The 18,116-nt window shown below is 36.9% G+C and overlaps 1 protein-coding gene across 5 annotated transcripts in view; it reads right to left on the bottom strand.

Annotated features, from left to right (window-relative positions):
* The window catches only part of HHIP (hedgehog interacting protein), a 93,396-nt gene that overhangs the window by 34,317 nt on the left and 40,963 nt on the right, over window positions 1–18,116 (bottom strand). For all 5 annotated transcript variants that reach the window (XM_077846162.1, XM_077846158.1, XM_077846159.1 and 2 more), the window contains 3 exons: window positions 2,036–2,187; window positions 1,490–1,663; window positions 736–879 (listed from right to left, as the gene is read on the bottom strand). In XM_077846162.1, the coding sequence (XP_077702288.1) occupies window positions 736–879; window positions 1,490–1,663; window positions 2,036–2,187 (470 nt within the window). The remainder of the gene's footprint in view (window positions 1–735; window positions 880–1,489; window positions 1,664–2,035; window positions 2,188–18,116) is intronic.

Genomic DNA, 18,116 nt, shown 5'->3' with positions numbered 1-18,116 from the left:
ACCACCTCCAGTTAATGTATATGGAAATGGGGCACTTCTTGGTTTTGGCTCAGGGAGGGATGGAACCCCACGTGGGGCTCAGTGCTCAGTGTGGAATCTGTTTAAGATTCTCCCTTGACCTCTGCCCCTCCTCTCCTCTCTCTCAAATAAATAAATAAATGTTTTTAAAAACTAAACTTAAAAAATTACTGTGTATGGAAAATTTCATTTAGAAGGGTTTTTTTTTTTTAATTTTTATTTATTTATGATAGTTACAGAGAGAGAGAGAGGCAGAGACACAGGCAGAGAGAGAAGCAGGCTCCATGCACCGGGAGCCCGACGTGGGATTCGATCCCGGGTCTCCAGGATCGCGCCCTGGGCCAAAGGCAGGCGCCAAACCGCTGCGCCACCCAGGGATCCCCATTTAGAAGGGTTTAAGGAGAAAATTTAAAAGGTCTGTTATCTCTCTCAGTTTGAACAACTGAAGTCTTCATTACACGAGTCCAACAGTGTTGATCTAATAACACTCTAGAACCTTATGGCAATTTTTCTCCATGAATGTGTTCCTTTACATATGTCTACTCTGTCTCCTCAATCTGCTTCACACATTAATAGAAGAAAGAGTGTTCAGATAATGAGCTGGTGATTTTGGAGGCGCAGCCTTGGATGCCACCCATGGATGCTCCTCTTTCTTCTCCCAGTTCCCGAGGCCCGGCCTGTCTTTATGGCAGGCAAGAGGACGAGATTGCTTCTCACCTGCCTGGATCATGCAGGCCGTGTGCAAACACTTCTGGGGGCTGGTTGGTGCTGTTGAAATGCGGATTGCTCCTCGGTATGGAGTAAGGCACATTGCACATATCCGTGTCCACGTCCAGTCGGAGCACTGAACCTGTGAAATCACTGAGAAATTGTAGGACAACGTTCAGTGTGTTCTGCTTCCGTTATGTACTTCACCTAAACCGAAATGTGGGGAGTTGCTCTATGGTCAAAAGAATTCCCTCCCTCGAGACCGAAGTATTAATGCTACATCTTCCATATTGCGGGAAATGGAAGCAGGGGGAGTCTGGTTTCAGACAAGCGGCACACCGAGACGCAGCCCTCGGGGCCAGGCTGCAGCACCCTTACTGAGCCGCATCTTGCAGCTGCTCCGCAGCCTTAGCCCATGCACGCAGGGTGGCAGCCCAAGGGCGCGGGGGCTGTGTGTATCTGGGGGCGCAGTGTAAACCTGGCCCCGGATAATGCACTTTACAACTCTGGCTACGAGGCCTTCCCAAAATACCCTCCAGCATACGACTGAATTCTTCTTCTCTACTTTACAAATGCACTCATAACCAAAGTTAAATATTTAACCAAGGCCACCTAATTCAAAGATAGGTTTTGTTTGTTTGGTTTGTTTCTTTCCCCAAAGACATTTCTTGACTGACTGGCTCTGACCCCTTTTCCCTGGCTGACTCTTAATATTTTAACATCATGGGGAGGGGAGGGGTGTTTTTTTTTTGTTTTTTTTTACCTTAACCCATCCATTTCTTCCATATCATCCAGCGTGATCATTCCGTCACCAAGAATGACGTATAAAAAGCCCTCTGGGCCAAAGAGCAGTTGCCCTCCTAGATGCTTCCGGTGGAGTTCTGCGACTTCAAGAAATACTCTGGCTGTTCTCAAATCAACTTGATGGGGATTTTTTCTACATTGTGATGAGGAAGCAACACCATAATTGTTAAAGATGGAACATGAGCCCACCAGAAAGTAAATGGTACACAAATAGGGGAGCAGACACTTGGCATGTAAATTAGGAAACATACACTTGAAATGGATCTAATAAAAATTACCGATAAATGACATTATTTTTTGTTTCAGAAGTAGCATGTAGGCTGAAAGAGCATTGAGTGCCAAAGCTACCATTTCTCTCAATTCTCCTTAAGTACACATGTGCGGTTTTCAGCAAGATGGGGATTGTGGTTTAATTACTGTCACCTTCACGTCTAAAATAATTAGGAAGAGATCATGAGAAAATACGGTTGAAGAATATTTATGCCGCAGGGCATTTTAGTGATACCTGGATACTGTGTATTCCACAACTCGAAGAATGTGGTCATGAGGCCCGATAGCCCACCGTTCTTGGTTGGTGGTATAAGACACATACAGCTTTCCATTTTTCTTGTAATTGGGATGGAATGCAAGGCTTAGCAGACCTCTTTCATCTCCTCCCTGCAGTCAAATGAAAAACAAAGAATTGTGAAGTTAATTATGTTCTTTATTGTGTTTCAACTGGAACCCCAAAAGAGTCTTTCTTTCTTTCTTCTGGATAATCTTTGCCCAAACTCTTTTCTTCCTGGGCTACTGCACAAAAAAGGATTATAAAACATTTCACTTTGTAGCACTCCTTAAGGGTTAGAACAGGACAATTGTCTTGTGTGGTTATCTGTGCACAAGACCCTTACACCACTTTTGTCAAGTGATTTGTGTATGCAATCTTGGGAAGCTAGGAAGACAAATTTAAGTGCTGTGAAGAATTCTTTGCTGGGTTACTAGGTTGCTTGTAGTTCATAGAATACAAATAAAAAGGTTCATAATCAGCAGTCACTTCTAATCCAAGTCTCCCAAACCTAAAACACAGTGTGGGCTGCCAACTCCCACTGTCTTGGCAATATGTTTAGAAAACAGTTAAATTGCTTGTGTAATATGTAAACCTTTGTTTTACCCTGGAGGCATCTACATCAGTTGTCACAACGGTGGTGGTCTGTTCATCATAACTAGGTAATAAGCAGCCTTGGCCCATCTACATAGGAATGAGGTATTTTTACGTGTGTCTTTCACAGCATAGAGCTTTCTTTATAGAAGGATGGAGAAATAGGAGGAGAGCTAAAAACCAGGGCTGGCACGGGGGTGAGAGAAATACCAGAGAGGAAAGGGGACACTAGGAAATAAAAGAAAGATTCCCAAACAACTTTCTTTGTTATTGTATGAATGTCAAGGATTGTATACATTAGGCATGCCAAATGCTGTAACAATTAAAACATCATCATGTTCTTAAACAGAAAGGCATTTTATCTTTATTTTCTGCTAACTCAGCTAGATGAAACTCAATATGGTTGTAGCATTTGTTTTATCCCACAAGTAGTCTAAGAATTTCTATCATGAAATTAAAGTATCTGAAATTATCCAGATCAGAGACTAAAAGTTCAAATTCTAGTGAATCAGGGAGCGCTTTCTCTGTAGTCTGAGGAATTATCCAAACTGGTGAAAAACGTGACATGGAAACTGTATGAAGCAACTGCTGCTAGTACATCACTTTGCCCAGGGGATTTCATTACACACCACATCTCCTGTGGCCAACAGCTGGAACTTACCCTCAGAAGTCTTACAGGAGGGCAATAATCTCCAAACCCTGCGACTTCCTCACAGGGTATACTCAGTAATGGAAGCACCCTTATGCTCTTCTCTCCCCAGAAGAGCATGCATTACTACCAAAGCAAAGAGCTGTGCGTGGTTTGGATTCTATATGGATTGAAGAGTTTGAAGTTTTAGGCGTAAAAGCTCACTTTAAGTAAACATCGTTTGATTTATCTCTTGGATTAGATAAAAACTGCTTCAGATATATGCCATACAAAGTGGAAACAACCAAATTTTAAGAGTGTATAAATACTAAAGTGGATGCAAATCTCCCAGTACTACTACCAAAGCATTATTCAAACGTCAAAAAAGTCAACCTCTCCATTTGTATGTCATAATATGCATAGTATGAATTTCAATCAAAACAATCTCATTGATGGGTATAGATCTAATGACTATGATTAATGAAAAATGAACCTCTATTTTTCAGGTCATTTTATAGTGATTTTAATATTGATTGGATGTTATTTTTTTATATCTTCATTAAACAAGTATCTTATCTTATGAGACAATGAAAGCTGGAATGCATAACTAAGGACTGCTTGCAGAAAAGCACATTTAAACCTCTTTGGCGAATGGATAAGAAAGCGGGGGGGGGTGGGATTTAGTTTGTGATTAATTCCTCTTCCGAATGTATTTCACTTTAAAAGCTGTGAGTGCAGGGTAAGTACTTTATGCCTACTTCACAAATATTTGTGTTCCACTATAAGAAGCTTTTGCTTAAAGTAGTTCTTTTGTAGTTTTTAAGCAAATCATCTGAAATAGAATTTGAGTTGGAGAGCAACATGGCTTAAAACTGTGCTAACTGCTTCTCAGGAATTAGGAACGTAGAATTCATGCACTGTAGAAAGATGGGGAAAGATATTTAAATGAATCCACAAGTGACAGAAGACAATTATTCACTTTAGAGATTCACCTATCCAATGAATGAATTTGGGGGCATCAGTGGCATTTATTGAAGTGCCAAATATGGAAACAGAATGAGATATTTGGATGACAAGAAAATAAATTTAAAACACAATTTTAAAAAGCCCATAATTCTGAAATTTTTAGCTTGTACGTTTTGTTTAATTGTTACATATGATTTCACATTTTTAAACTTAACTTCCAGGTACAAGGTAGTGATCTGGTTGGCTTAGATATAGGACTAATGACTCTTAAGTTATTCCTGAGAAATACTTTCATAACTATATTGATAAAAAATGTAATGTATTATATAAATATGCTAGAGTGTCTTTCAAAATTGGCTTTGTAAACTACATGGTATAACATGACTCAGGGGTTGAGAAGGGGGGATATACCACCACTGTCAGGAGTATCTATAGACTCACATTTAGCTTGAATTGGGTCTTCAGAGTTACATTGTCTATTTGAAGTATATGACTGACGAATCATGATTTACCTCTCAAATGCAAACCCATCTTTGAGGTGTGGGCCATTTTTCAAGATCTATATGGAGAAATATGTTGATTGAGCTTAAAGGTTTAATTTTGGAGCAGCATCTATTAGAGGCTACAATACCAGAAACACTGTCAGACATTTGAGGCCTTCAGGGCTCTCTGGCTGCTTCAACTAGTCTTCACCAGAAAACTGCCCAGCCTGAAATCTTGAGCATTGGTGCCTAGAGGCATGGCAGGCCAACAGAAACCAGCTTTCCAGGCTCAGGGGAAAGCCCTGCACTAATGTTATTGACTCTTCTTCTTCTCTACCCTTTCCCCTCAATTATGTGTAGCTTTATGGAATGAAAATCATGGATTCCTTCCAGAAATGTCAAATTATCAAATTGTTTCTAGTGAGCATCTGGGGAGAATGAATCTCTAGTGATTAGTTTAGCCAAGCTGGCAAAAATGGGAAAAAACAATTAATAGAATGGCAAATGGAAAAGTCATGGTCCAGGGAACCATTCCTTTCAAAAAGATATTAACTTCTAACATTATACTTTTGGAAACATTAACTAATGTCCAAAATGCTTATCCTGACTTATGTGAAAAACAGTGATTTATCAAAACATTCATATTATACTCTGTAATTCATTATTAATACTGAATCCTTGATGTGCATATTATGCTTCTGAGAATGTATGTATGGTAGAGATGGGCAACAGGTAATTTACAAATAATGCGTTAGGGTTTCCTCAGTTTGAGAGTAATGCTTTTTTTTTTTTTTTTTTTAAGTTTACTGACTGAAATGTCACCCAGGCATCATAAGGCCACCTACCACAGGACCCTTTCTTCCCTTTGCTCAGCTTTCTCAAACTGCATCAACTTCTGGGCAGTGCCATGCCAAGCTCAAATGATTTTTAAAAATCAAGTAGTTGAACGATTTGAAAATAATGTCCCTGTAGACTTTAAATTGACCCATGTTTCAGAGTAAACCATAAAACCCTCCTAGAGACTTTAAATAATTAATTAACTGCCATTCTAGTTATCATTCAGCTTTCAGGAGTAATTTCACATGGTCAACAGAAAAGAAACAAAAGCCCCAAAGAAAGAGTATTGATGACTTCGATGTGAATACAAGATCAGATTCTGTCCTTTAGTTTTGGGACCAACTCTTCCCTGAGGAACACATCAAAGTTCTAACCAACTGACCAAAAATATTCTTCTTTGAAGACAATGGAGGGATCCATTAGAAAAAGAGACATAATAGTAAAATGATTATATAATATACATGATATATAATACATAGAATATTTATATTATATATATAATTATTCTTTTTAAGATAAATTGTAGGCATAATCATTCATTATAATTTTTAAGGAAAATACTCTCTTCATACTTCCAATGTAGTTAGTTAATTTTTTTCTGATTTCAATCTTTAAAATGTGCTTTAATTTTTTTTCAGGGAATGCTGACTTCTATATTTTACCAGACAAGACTGGGCAGCCCTGAACGAGAAGCATCATTTCTCTCTCTCTTTTTTTTTTTTAAAGATTTTATTTATTTATTCATGAGAGACACAGAGAGGCAGAGACAGGCAGAGGGAGAAGCAGGCTCCTCACAGAGACCCCGATGTGGGACTTGATCCCGGGACTCTGGGATCACGTCCTGAACCAAAGGCAGACACCCAACTGCTGAGCCACCCAAGCATCCCATCGTTTCTCATTTCTACACAGTTTTTCTTAGTGACCCTTTGCAAATGACTAACTTCAAGTTTGGAGTCTACAGAATGGCCTTACGGTATTGAGAAAGCAATGAAATGTAAATTAAACTAATGCAGTGCTAAGCTCAAGATGTACCTTGTTATATATAGTGTTCATAAAAAAAAGTTTGTATTTGACATTCACTCAACAAATATTTATTAAATACCTACTATGTGTTAGGCATTATGCTTTGTACCAGGGATAAGACAAAACAATTGGTAAGAACCAATCTCTATCCTTCAGAAGCTAATAGTATATATGAAAACAAATAACAAAGTCAGATAACATAGTAAGTTTTTAGTTGTTTCACTCATCATACTTTGTGCTGCTGATTTTTGGGTGCGAGGTTGGGAGAGAGTTAAACGTTGCTACATGGTTAGATAGACAAGTGCATGGCCCAAAAAACAAGTAGTAAACGGAATTTATATTCTGGGAAATTTTGGACACACAGGCTAATTAGCATATTAGCACCCAAAGTTTCTCCACTCTAAAACTTGGTAAGAAAAAAGCTTGGTTTTATGAAATCTAAATTACATGAAGAATATTAGGTAGAGTTTCTGCGAACAGTAAGATCATCTTCCAGTTTATTTTATGCATAGGACACAGATATGAATCAAGACCTTGAGTCGAATTGGTGTTCTCTTAATAAGGAAGGAGTTTCTGACAATTAATATAAGAAGAGAATGGTGATATTTTTAAAATTTTCTATAAAAAATATACTTTTTTTTAGGAGGCAGGTTTCCCTTATTGTCATTCATGTATCTACAGTTTGTTGTCACACACCAGGAAAGGAACAAGAGAACTTGGAAATCAATGTGGGCTCCTCCTCATGCAAAAAACATTGCTTCTCTTAGACTAGAAATTTTTGCTATTCAGAAATGAGAAATAGGTTTGTCTGAGAATTGTTAGTTCAAAGACAATACCAGATGTATTCATTTTTTGTTGTTGCTGTAAAAAAATTACCACTAAGTGGCTTGAAACAACACAAATCTATTATCTTAAAATCTGTAGGTTAGCATCCAACATGGGTCTCACTGGGCTAAAATAAATGTGTCAGTAGGGCTGTGTTTCTCTCTGGAGGCTCTAGAGGATAATCCATTTCCTCTTCCTGTCCAGCTTCTTAGAAGCCATCTGGCATTCCTTGGTTTTGTCCTCCTCCCTCTGTCTTCAAAGCCAGTAATGGGGATGAATCCTCCTATGGCACCACTCAGACCTCCTCTGCTTTTTCTTCCACTTTTAAGAATTTATGATGCCACTGGCCTACCCAGATAATCCAGGATAATCTCCCTAGGTGTGGTCTAGCAATTCAACACCATTGCAACCTTAATTCCCCTTTGCTATGCAAAGTAACATATTCTAGGGATTAGAATGAGGACATCTTTTGGAGAGGGACATTATTCTGCCTACTACATGGATATTTTAATCTGTTTTTAAAAAAGAATCAAAAGAATTTATGACCTGAGCCGTCTTGGCCATGCCCTACTGGGAGCATCCTGAAAGAGGAGACAAGTGAAGTTCATCTATAAATTCACAGAGAGATACTTAAGGGAAGCTTTGTCACAGCAAGCACTCTTTTACTGTCAGTGATGAAAGGGCAACCACCACCCTTCAAAATGAAGTAAGAACACCTTTCAGAATTGAGGAGGAGGAGAAAGAGAAGACTGTCAGGTAACATATGGACATACATGAACTCAATCATGAGCAATACTACTGTGTCAATCACAGGATGCAAAGAAGGCAAAAATTAAATGTAGACAAACCACTTCTACTAACTAGAGGATTTTAAGCTCACTATACCTGTATTACTTTGTTTTGTTCATAAGTTTCGAAACATCCTATAGAGCATTAATTTCTTCACAACTCCTGGGAAAAATGAGAAGCAATGCTTTTCAGTAGTTCCAAAAGTGTAACTTGGTCTCAGAAGGAGTCAATTCCCTGAGGATCCTGGGTTAGTTTATGGGAGGGCCTGCATCATTTGGTTCTATGGTATAATGAAAAATATATTTGTGGTCTTTGTCCTGGGTTCCTGGCTTGGAGCTCCTAAAACCCCTGGAATTTCCTGAGTGACAGGAGTATCTTTTGTTATTCACAATAAACCCCTGTCAACCTTACCTGAGTCTTGGCAGACTTGGCAGTCACTTGAAGTGACTCTTGGCAGGCCCCTGGAGAGCTTCAGAATGAGGGCTGATAGCCAGAGGAACCAAAAAATGTGATTTGTGGATTGTAACTTTGAACCCCCACCCCTGCCAATCTCCAGGGAAGGAAGAGAAACAGAAAGTTGAGTTCAATTATCAGTGCATAGGATTTAACCAGTCACATCTAATGAGTTAATCAGTCAAACATAATAAAGCCTCCCTAAAACCCCTAAACAACAGAGTTTAGACAGCCTCATGGTTGGTTAACATAATAAGGTGCTGGGAGGGTGGTGTGAAGCTCCACGTCCCCTTCCCCCATACCTTGCCAGATGCATCAATTCCATCTGGCTATTCTTGAGTTGTAGACTTAATAATAAACCAGTAATTGTAATTAAAGCAATTTCCTGAGTTCTGTGGGGTTTATGGGAGGCTTACGGGAACCCCTGAATTTGTAGTCACCTGAGTAGAAATGTGGGCAGCCTGGGCACCCTCTGTGCAACTGGTCCCAGAAGTGGAGGCAGTCTTGTGGTACTGAGTCTTGTGGTACTGAGCCCTTAATCAGCAATCTCTAGGCTAACTCTGGCTAGTTAGCATCAGAGCTGAAATTGATGGACACCCAGTTGGTGTTGGACACAACTGGCTGGTGTGAGAAAAAAAACTCTCTCCCCTGCTGTCAGAAAATACTCCAGAAAAAAATCTGAGAGGTTTATTAGCCCATCCTCCTTCCTGGGGAGAAGGAGAGCTTGATCAACTCTATCAAAGAAACTGAAGTTAAAGAGTACTTGGGAAAAATTTGGTAGTTTTCCTGTCATACATATCTTACTTGGAAATTAACATTTTTATAAATTAAAAGAAATTAACATTTTATTATCCACTCTTTTGGCTTTTCTTACCTTTATTATTCTCTGAGAATGAAACAAGCCAGAATATAGTGAGGGCCAATTATAATAGTACTTGTTTTCTTCTTGTTAAAATTGCCTCTATTTTTCCAGGTTTGGCTTTTCTTTTAGATACATCTTTAACTTACTCCAATTATTCTCTTCATTTCTTGATAACTGAATGCTCTTCAAAGCACTGTCTTGTCTCTTCAAGGCCTCATTTTTGCCTAATTATATTCACCCACTCTTCTAGTTCTTCAAGAACCTATATACAATTTTCAAATTCTTGCAGTACCCAAGCTCACCTCTACCACACTCCCCTGACAAAGAGATCTGTCCTGCTTCAAAGGAAGTTGGAGAGCTGTTGCTGGACACCCAACAATTCGGAATTTTTAGGAAGTATTTTATGAAGTGTATGATTTCTGTTATGTAGCAATTGGTCCATGTCAAATCTGTGTTTAGGACTCTACATTTTATCTTCTGATGCAAATGCAAAAACAGACTTGAAAAGTACAAATGGCAGCTATTGTGGATGAAAATCACTAGACCTCTAGCTTCCCTCAACAATTCTCTTCTCCACTCTTTTTAAACATAAGCCATATAGATCAGTCATGCTGGGTTTAAGTTATGACCTACACAGAATAAAGTTATTAGAAGTGGTTCTTTTCTAGAAATCCAGCTTCCCAGTTGCTCCTTATCCCAAATACTAATGTTCTCTTGATAATTCACATGTATGGGGAAAAACATAAACATACTCATTTACATACTTAAAAACTATTATGGCCATAATAGTACATGTATATATATATATTTGATTTATTTTCCATAAACTTTCTATTTGTCAGATGGAATGAAATCTCATATTTCTATCTTCCCCTAAGCTTTTTACCTATTTGAACTATGGTTTTTGATATAGTATGGCATATTAGATAGTGGACTGACTTGGACCTTTTCCTTTGTCCAGGCAGTGTTGAGCTGCCATAGAACCTGTAATAGATACTGCGCAAGGAATCCAGTATGATACCAGGGAATGGCTTGAACACTGGGGACTATTTGTTTCAAAATGTGTCAAAGGATAGTAATATCTGTGATATTCCAAATTTCAGTTTTCCAAAACATCTTCTCTAAAGGAAAAAAAATGCTTCATTAAAATTGTGTGAAACACCTATTGGAAATAGCAAAATAATAAAACTACAAAAAGTATAAATTCTCAAAAGCAAAATACTGGCCTTAAACACTTTTTGAAGAAAGAAAATTTATAGAGATGTTGGAAGCATCTAGAGAAAGCAAAGCTTTTATGCTATGTGTTTAGGTGACATAAAAATAAATTAAGAGTTTGACAAAAACTGTAAGAATATTCATGGGAATTAAAAATGAATAAAAAAGATAATTTAGAAAAGTTTTGTAGCTACACTAAACTTTGCTATTACAACTTAGAGGCTTAATACTCATTAGACCTTACATTTGAAAAAGTATACATTTCTTGACCAAACTGTAAATGGATAAAATATTGGGCAGCCACCTTGTTAGACACAGCAAAATGTCAGATATGTAAATTAGGAACTAGATCATTCTCCACTAGCCTGTAAGCTTCCTGAAGGCAGGGATTTCTGGTCTTTCTGGTATCTTATGAAGAATTTTATCCAGAGTCGAAGCCTTGTTCTAAAAGATAACTACTGAATTCTTACTATGTGCCTGAGACCATGCTAAGTAATTTGCAAGCATTATCTTGCTTAAACTTTATAAAAACTTTAGATTTTAACACTATTTTGTCATTGTCTTTATTTTCTGGATAAGGATGCAGAGGCATAGAGGAATTGAGTAACTAGCCCAAAATGAACAATCAGAAGTGGCAAAGCAGAGACTGTCTGTGATTGGAGGACAAATAATGTAAACTATTATGTTACACTGCCCCACCAACTATTTCCTAAATGAAGAAATGAACAAACAATGGATAGATTGTATTTCTTCATCAGTACCCATTGTTCATGGCTTGAGGCATGACTGAAATGGTCTTAACTTTCCAAAGCTTTATGAGGGAATAAAATGAAGGTTATATATCAGTTATTTTAACACAAATGTTAACCTGGTTTTAGGGCAATGTGCTGATAAATTGACTATCTGGAAAAAAAAAATTCCTGATTTGTGTATATTTCCATGGTGTGAGTACTCCCACCGTGGCCCATTTCAAACTGGCAACTTGATGTCACTGACTGGTATGTGAAGAGATGAACACAATTAGCTCCCAATGACTACCATTGTTGAATACTTCTATTCTCCTTCAAATCTCTTTTATTATTTCACTCCATTATATTGTGCTTTCTATTTTCTCCTGCTTTAAAATTTTAATTTACCTGTCCCTTTCAATGTGAAGCACCCAAATATTTTTGTGAGTTAAGCAGGGGTTTAAAATAACTAAATACATCATTATTTAAACACGAGGGAAGAGGTATTTCTTACTGGATTTTTATTCATTTTATTTTTCATTTATTATTCTTCTTACTGGATTTTTAAATGAAACATACATAAAAACTAACATACCACCAAAAAATAGAGCAGAACACTCAAGAATCCTTTCAAGGCGTTTACTTGGTTATTTAATGGGGCAAGTAAAAACTTTTTAGTAAATATCTTTCCTCCCTCTCAGAAGGTTGCTTTAGATAATCAAAGAATGTAAAATAACTTTGTAAATTCCAACAGGCCCTTTGAATAAAAAAAAGCTACTCCAAATAGATAGAGGTCAGAGCCATCCTCAAATTCAACGGGCCCGTAAAATAGTGAAGATTTTAGAAGGTAATGTTATTTTGAAACACAGAATGTGTTTTATTTTAATCGGATGAGGAATACATTTAAATTATGTACAAGAAGTATTATCTTGCTGCCTACCATTCAAAGAACTTTCAGACTTCAGAAAATTACAGGAATGGAAAGGCACATTTATACTTATATTTAGCACCAAGCTCAGCACATAGTTTTGATAAAGATCATTCCACATCTTTTCAAATGATTTAGATAGTATTTATTACCAACGGCTTATTAATAAATGATTTGCAAGACTGGAGGTAACCTGATTTTATCTTTGAGTTGAAACATACATACTTTGGCCACTGTGGAATTATTATAATTATTTTTTTTTCTTAGTTAAAAAAATACATATAGTATTCATATACTCTAAAGTTAAACATAGAGTGAATTTTTAGAAATCAAGTCCAACATTTGAGTGTTCTCTAATGATACTGATGCAAATCACAAGCATCTCTCCTCTATACTAAAAACAAACTATATCTAAAAATACACTTCCAAGATTTATGACAAACACAAATGCATTCTTGATATTGACAAACAGCTGTGACAGTGACCTCAGAGCAATATTGAATAGTACAACACATTTATCTGAATAAAAGATACTGAATTTAGATTCAAATTTGCATATCCAATTAAAGTAAGGGAGAATTTAAGATTATTCAAAAAGTGTATTAGACAATGCACATCCATTCAAAAATATTCATATGCCCAAAGATTAGGTGATGCTATAGGATAAAGGAAATATTTATGTTTGGGGAGTTTCATTTTTCCATCTCATACTCTCTCAAAGATTCCTTTATAGGATCATTCTTAAATATATTATTTTTAAAAATTATTAAGTTGGTAAGTATTGGCAAATCTTGTTAGTAATTTCTACAAAGCCCCCAAATTTATTTTACTTAATGAGTAGGAAAAAGTAGATGTCCTTCTATTGTCTTGCAGCTTGGAAATTGTTTCTTTTTTTTTTTTTTTTTTTTAATTTTATTTATTTATGATAGGCACACAGTGAGAGAGAGAGAGGCAGAGAGACACAGGCAGAGGGAGAAGCAGGCTCCATGCACCGGAAGCCCGACGTGGGATTCGATCCCGGATCTCCAGGATCGCGCCCTGGGCCAAAGGCAGGCGCTAAACCGCTGCGCCACCCAGGGATCCCTTGGAAATTGTTTCTTAGAATGACTTGGTCTATGATAATGAAGAATAATTTTCATTTTATTAATTAAGGTCTTAAGAAAATTAATAGTTCTTATGTTTGTAAGAATGAAAGTAAATTTTTATGGAATTATTAGGAATATTAAATGTTTAATTGGAAAACTTATGAAATAAAATGGACTAATACAAACTCCCCATCCTTAAAGCTAAAATCTTTGAGGCATAAAGTCTGACCATTTTGTTTTAAACATTAAACCTAGAAATATAAAGCATGCTTCCTTGATAGTTTTATCTGGTCTATGCCTTTGTAGTTTGAGAAGTCCTTTTTGTCCTGTCAGAAAATGGAAGATTCAGGGTCCTTTCAATAAAAGAAAATCACAATATTAAAAATAAATGCTTAACTACAGGAAAAGGTACAAAGTTGTTTTTAATGAATTTGACCTCTTGCTTTTATCAAATTTGTTGTTTATGATGTGTGGCTAATATGGTGGTCATGCAGCTAAAAGCATTATCCTCACATCATTATATAGAAATATAACACTCGGATTCTTGAGTTTCATAGCCATGTTTCACTGCTTTTGGCCATTATATATTTCCTATTGTTACTCTAAGAACTCAAATTGACTTATATGAGAACAAACATTAAACGATTAAGTAAGATTATTGCTTTGAAAAGAGACCTTGAAAAAACCCCCAACCATTTAGACCACCAAGGAACACTAATAAATTTAAGAAAATATGAGGTTTCTTCTATGTGACTTCTCTTCAAAAGTTATGCAATAGATTACTGCAACCTCAAGGTCATATAAAAATTATGGTACTTTAAAAATTTTTTTCTGAGTAGGGTTTGTATTCACATGATTTATATGTCAATTAAACTCACAATTTATCAAAATGGCAAAATCAAATTCTTTGAATTGTTGATACTTTTATTAATTACTATCTTGCAAAATGATCAAATGCAGAATTTTGGCAACACTAAAAGACTAAAAAGTGATCAATTAAAACATTTTTATATTGAAAAACCATCCTTATTTCAAAGTATCATTAGCTTCAAATCAACATTTAGAAAACAAACTTTTGCTATGTGTCAGATATCCAAATTCAGCAGCTCTTTTTGGTGTTTGACATATTACATATCTATACTAATTCTGAATAAAAGCAATTGATATATACTTCTGAAAAATGCATCCTTAATGTTAAATTATGTAACAATTTAAAATATAAATTTTTGCAGTCCCATGTTTTCTGTAATCAGGAAAGTATGATACTATTTCATTGGGATGGAATAAGTGTGGAACCATATATTATAATATATAGATACGTATAATATACATAGATACTTATAGGTATCCAAAAAATCTGAAGTCCACATTAAAAGACAGGAAGCCAATTATAAAATCATGAAGGAAGACTAAAGGGAGGGCTTGGATATCCTAAGTTCAGAAAAGAAAAAAAAAAATCTGCGAACGCATACACATACATGAAGAACAATGCATGTTATTGCCTCAAACATATGAAGACCAATCTTAAGGAGGACAATGTCTGTCTGTCCCCCTTTTCCATGCAAGTGTCACAGTAGGGCAGTGTTCCATGCAAACGAAGCTCTGTTCTCTACAATTCTTAATACAATGACAAATTTACTTTAAATATCTATGATAATATAACTTTGGGCCAAAAGACAGAATTTGGGGAAACTTCTGATATTCAAACTGCATAAGATAATGTTCTTAGTGAACTGAGGTAAGAGCCAAGGAGTGAAAGACAGATGAGAGTTTTTTAATGTTTAGAATTCAACATATGTAGCAATTTGGACAAAACTGATGGCATGCAAATGCTTCCCATTTTAATGCACAGAATCCCCATGCAAAGAAACGTTTCTGGTTCTAAATCAAATGAAGTGTTTATAAAGGTTCCACCTTCCTGACTGGTGGCATCCACTCTCTTCAATACCTGTAATGTCATTACCACTTATCCTCACTTACTGCCCAGCCCTTGCTGAGATTCCCAGCACCCCATTCAGTCATCAGGGGTAAATATGGTAAGCCAGTTGCTTCCATGTCATGGTGCATCAAATTCCTACTCATTCGTGTTTAAGAGCATGAGCTCAGGGGTTCAGATTGCCTGGGTTTGTAACTTGGCTGCTTCACTTGTTAGCTTTTTGACTTAACCTCTCTGTGTCTCCGTTTAATCAACTTCAAAGGACACTTTCTGTCTCCTAGGTTGTCCAGGAGGTAGTTAAGGGAGAGGTGTAGAGTGGGCCCTCACAGGCAGTTGATACTCAGTAAAGTGAGCCACTGTTACTAGATGCCATGGCTGGGGCTATTTTATTCTAGTTGGAGAAGGACACTTTAAACAAGTAAGCTCTCAAATTAATACATAATTAAATTTTTGAAAAGGACTACAAAAGGACAGGATGTTCAGGGAGAGCATATCAAGGGGAATCTACTTTAGACTAGGGGGCCAGGGAAAGCTTCTGTGAAGATGTACATTCAAGCCAAGACTTCAGGGAGGACAGAGAAAGAGAGGGAAGAAAAGTCCAAGGAAAGAAGAACAGCATCTCCCAGAGAGAAATTTTATCAACTTTAATTCTTGAGGAAAAGAGAAATGCGAGGGAAGAGCACAAGAGTAGAGACACTCTCCCACATGTGCCCTCTGGCCATGGGAGTGTTAGGTGTCTGAGGGCACAACGTTAATGGAGTGGAACAAATGAGGGTTCTTCGACGTGAGAGGCAGGCTTGAATCCTTGCCTTGCGACTTACAGGCTGTTTGACTCTGGGAAAGTAATAGAACACCCTTGAGCTTCAAGGTTTTTTTCTACTTAAATGAATTACAACTTCTACTTCACAGGGCTTCTTTTTAAATGGCAAATACACAAAATAAAAGTTTACAGTTACTAGCACTCAGCTGGCACCTATTCGATGCTCACTAATCAGCTCTTTTCTTCCTCATGCTAGAGGGCAGAGAGGTGGGCTTATGGTTCATGTAGACAGCAGAAGGCAACTGGAATACTATCCTTAAATGTAAGGGAGGATTCAGAGTTGGAGATTATTACCAAGGATGAATAATCATCCATTCATTCATTGATTATTCTGTCAGAAATATAACCTCAAACTAAGATGCCACTTTTGAAAAGTAAAAGGTCAGCTTCAAAAGAGAGGATTGAGGCACCTGGGTGGCTCAGTCAGTTACGCATCTGACTCTTGGTTTTGGTTCAGGTCATGATCTCAGGATTTTTTCATTTCAATAGGGAAAACTATTTTTTCTACTTTGATGGTTTCAAGGGGAAAACTGCAGTTAGATGAAATGTTTGATATTTTTTCCTCATTTGATGGTGTGTGTGTGACAAGTGACTTTAAGGGTGAGGGCCTTGAAAGGGGCACTGATGAGAACAATTGGTTTTCTCATGTGTAGCATTTGCAGTAAAGCTGCTTGTTTTAATGTACATTTGTAATTACTTGAAATCAAATAAAGGAACCAATTTATAAAGGGCTTCTTATATATGAAATCTCAATTTACATAGGCTCATTCAGTTATATAAGATACTTATATGTGATGTGTGAATATTAATAAAGAAAATATAAACACAAACACATTAACAAAAACTATAAAGATATTTTAATAATTATCGTAAATGTAAAAAAAGTAAAATTCTAGAAACAGCAGTTGATCAGCTAAGTTTTGGACACAAATATCATCAATATTAAGAAACTACTTTGTTCTTCTCTTTTTTTAAAAAAAGATTTTATTTATTTATTCATGAGAGACATAGAGAGAGGCAGAGACACAGGCAGAAGGAAAGAAAAGCAGGAAAAAAAAAAAAAGAAAAGAAAAGAAAAGAAAAGCAGGCTCCCCTGCAGGAAGTCTGATGTGGGACTCGATCCTGGGACTCCAGGATCATGCCCTGAGCTGAAGGCAGACGCTCAACCACTGAGCCACTCAGGTGTCCCTGTTCTTCTCTTTTTTTAAGTATTTCCAAACACAAAATATATTGCCTTTTATATTCCACCTATAAGCCTGGATTGTGGGAATCAGGAATGCAGGAAATGTGAAATTACTTATCAGAATTAATATGCATGATATAAAACTTTTTTTTTAGATTTTTTTTTAAATTTACTTATTCATGATAGACACACAGAGAGAGAGAGAGAGAGAGAGAGGCAGAGACACAGGCAGAGGGAGAAGCAGGCTCTATGCCGGGAGCCTGACGCGGGAATCGATCCCGGGACTCCAGGATCACGCCCTGGGCCAAAGGCAGGCGCCAAACCGCTGAGCCACCCAGGGATCTCGATATAAAACTTTTAAAGAAATTTTTTGTCTTACTCTTATAACCAAAATGTAAGGTCCTGATGATGTAAATATTAGAAATCCAGTATCTGGAAGCCCACATTTCTTATCACTATAATAATAAAGTAATTTATTCCTTTTATTGAAAAACAGCAATCTTGCCATTGCATGATAAACAGCAGACTATCACAGAAACATGTGAGATTGTCTAGAGAACTCTCAAATGTACGGTGAATATTATTTTGTATAATACCATATATCATTCCAGAACAGTCTAGAAGCAGGAAATGGCCCAAGACAGAACTGCCTTCATTAATGCTGGAGTAACTTGCATCAATGCTGGGT

This window comes from Canis aureus, chromosome 13, assembly GCF_053574225.1.
Source record: "Canis aureus isolate CA01 chromosome 13, VMU_Caureus_v.1.0, whole genome shotgun sequence".
NCBI lineage: Eukaryota > Metazoa > Chordata > Mammalia > Carnivora > Canidae > Canis > Canis aureus.
Note: the sequence above shows the minus strand (reverse complement) of the source record. Positions and strands in the feature narration are given on the sequence as shown.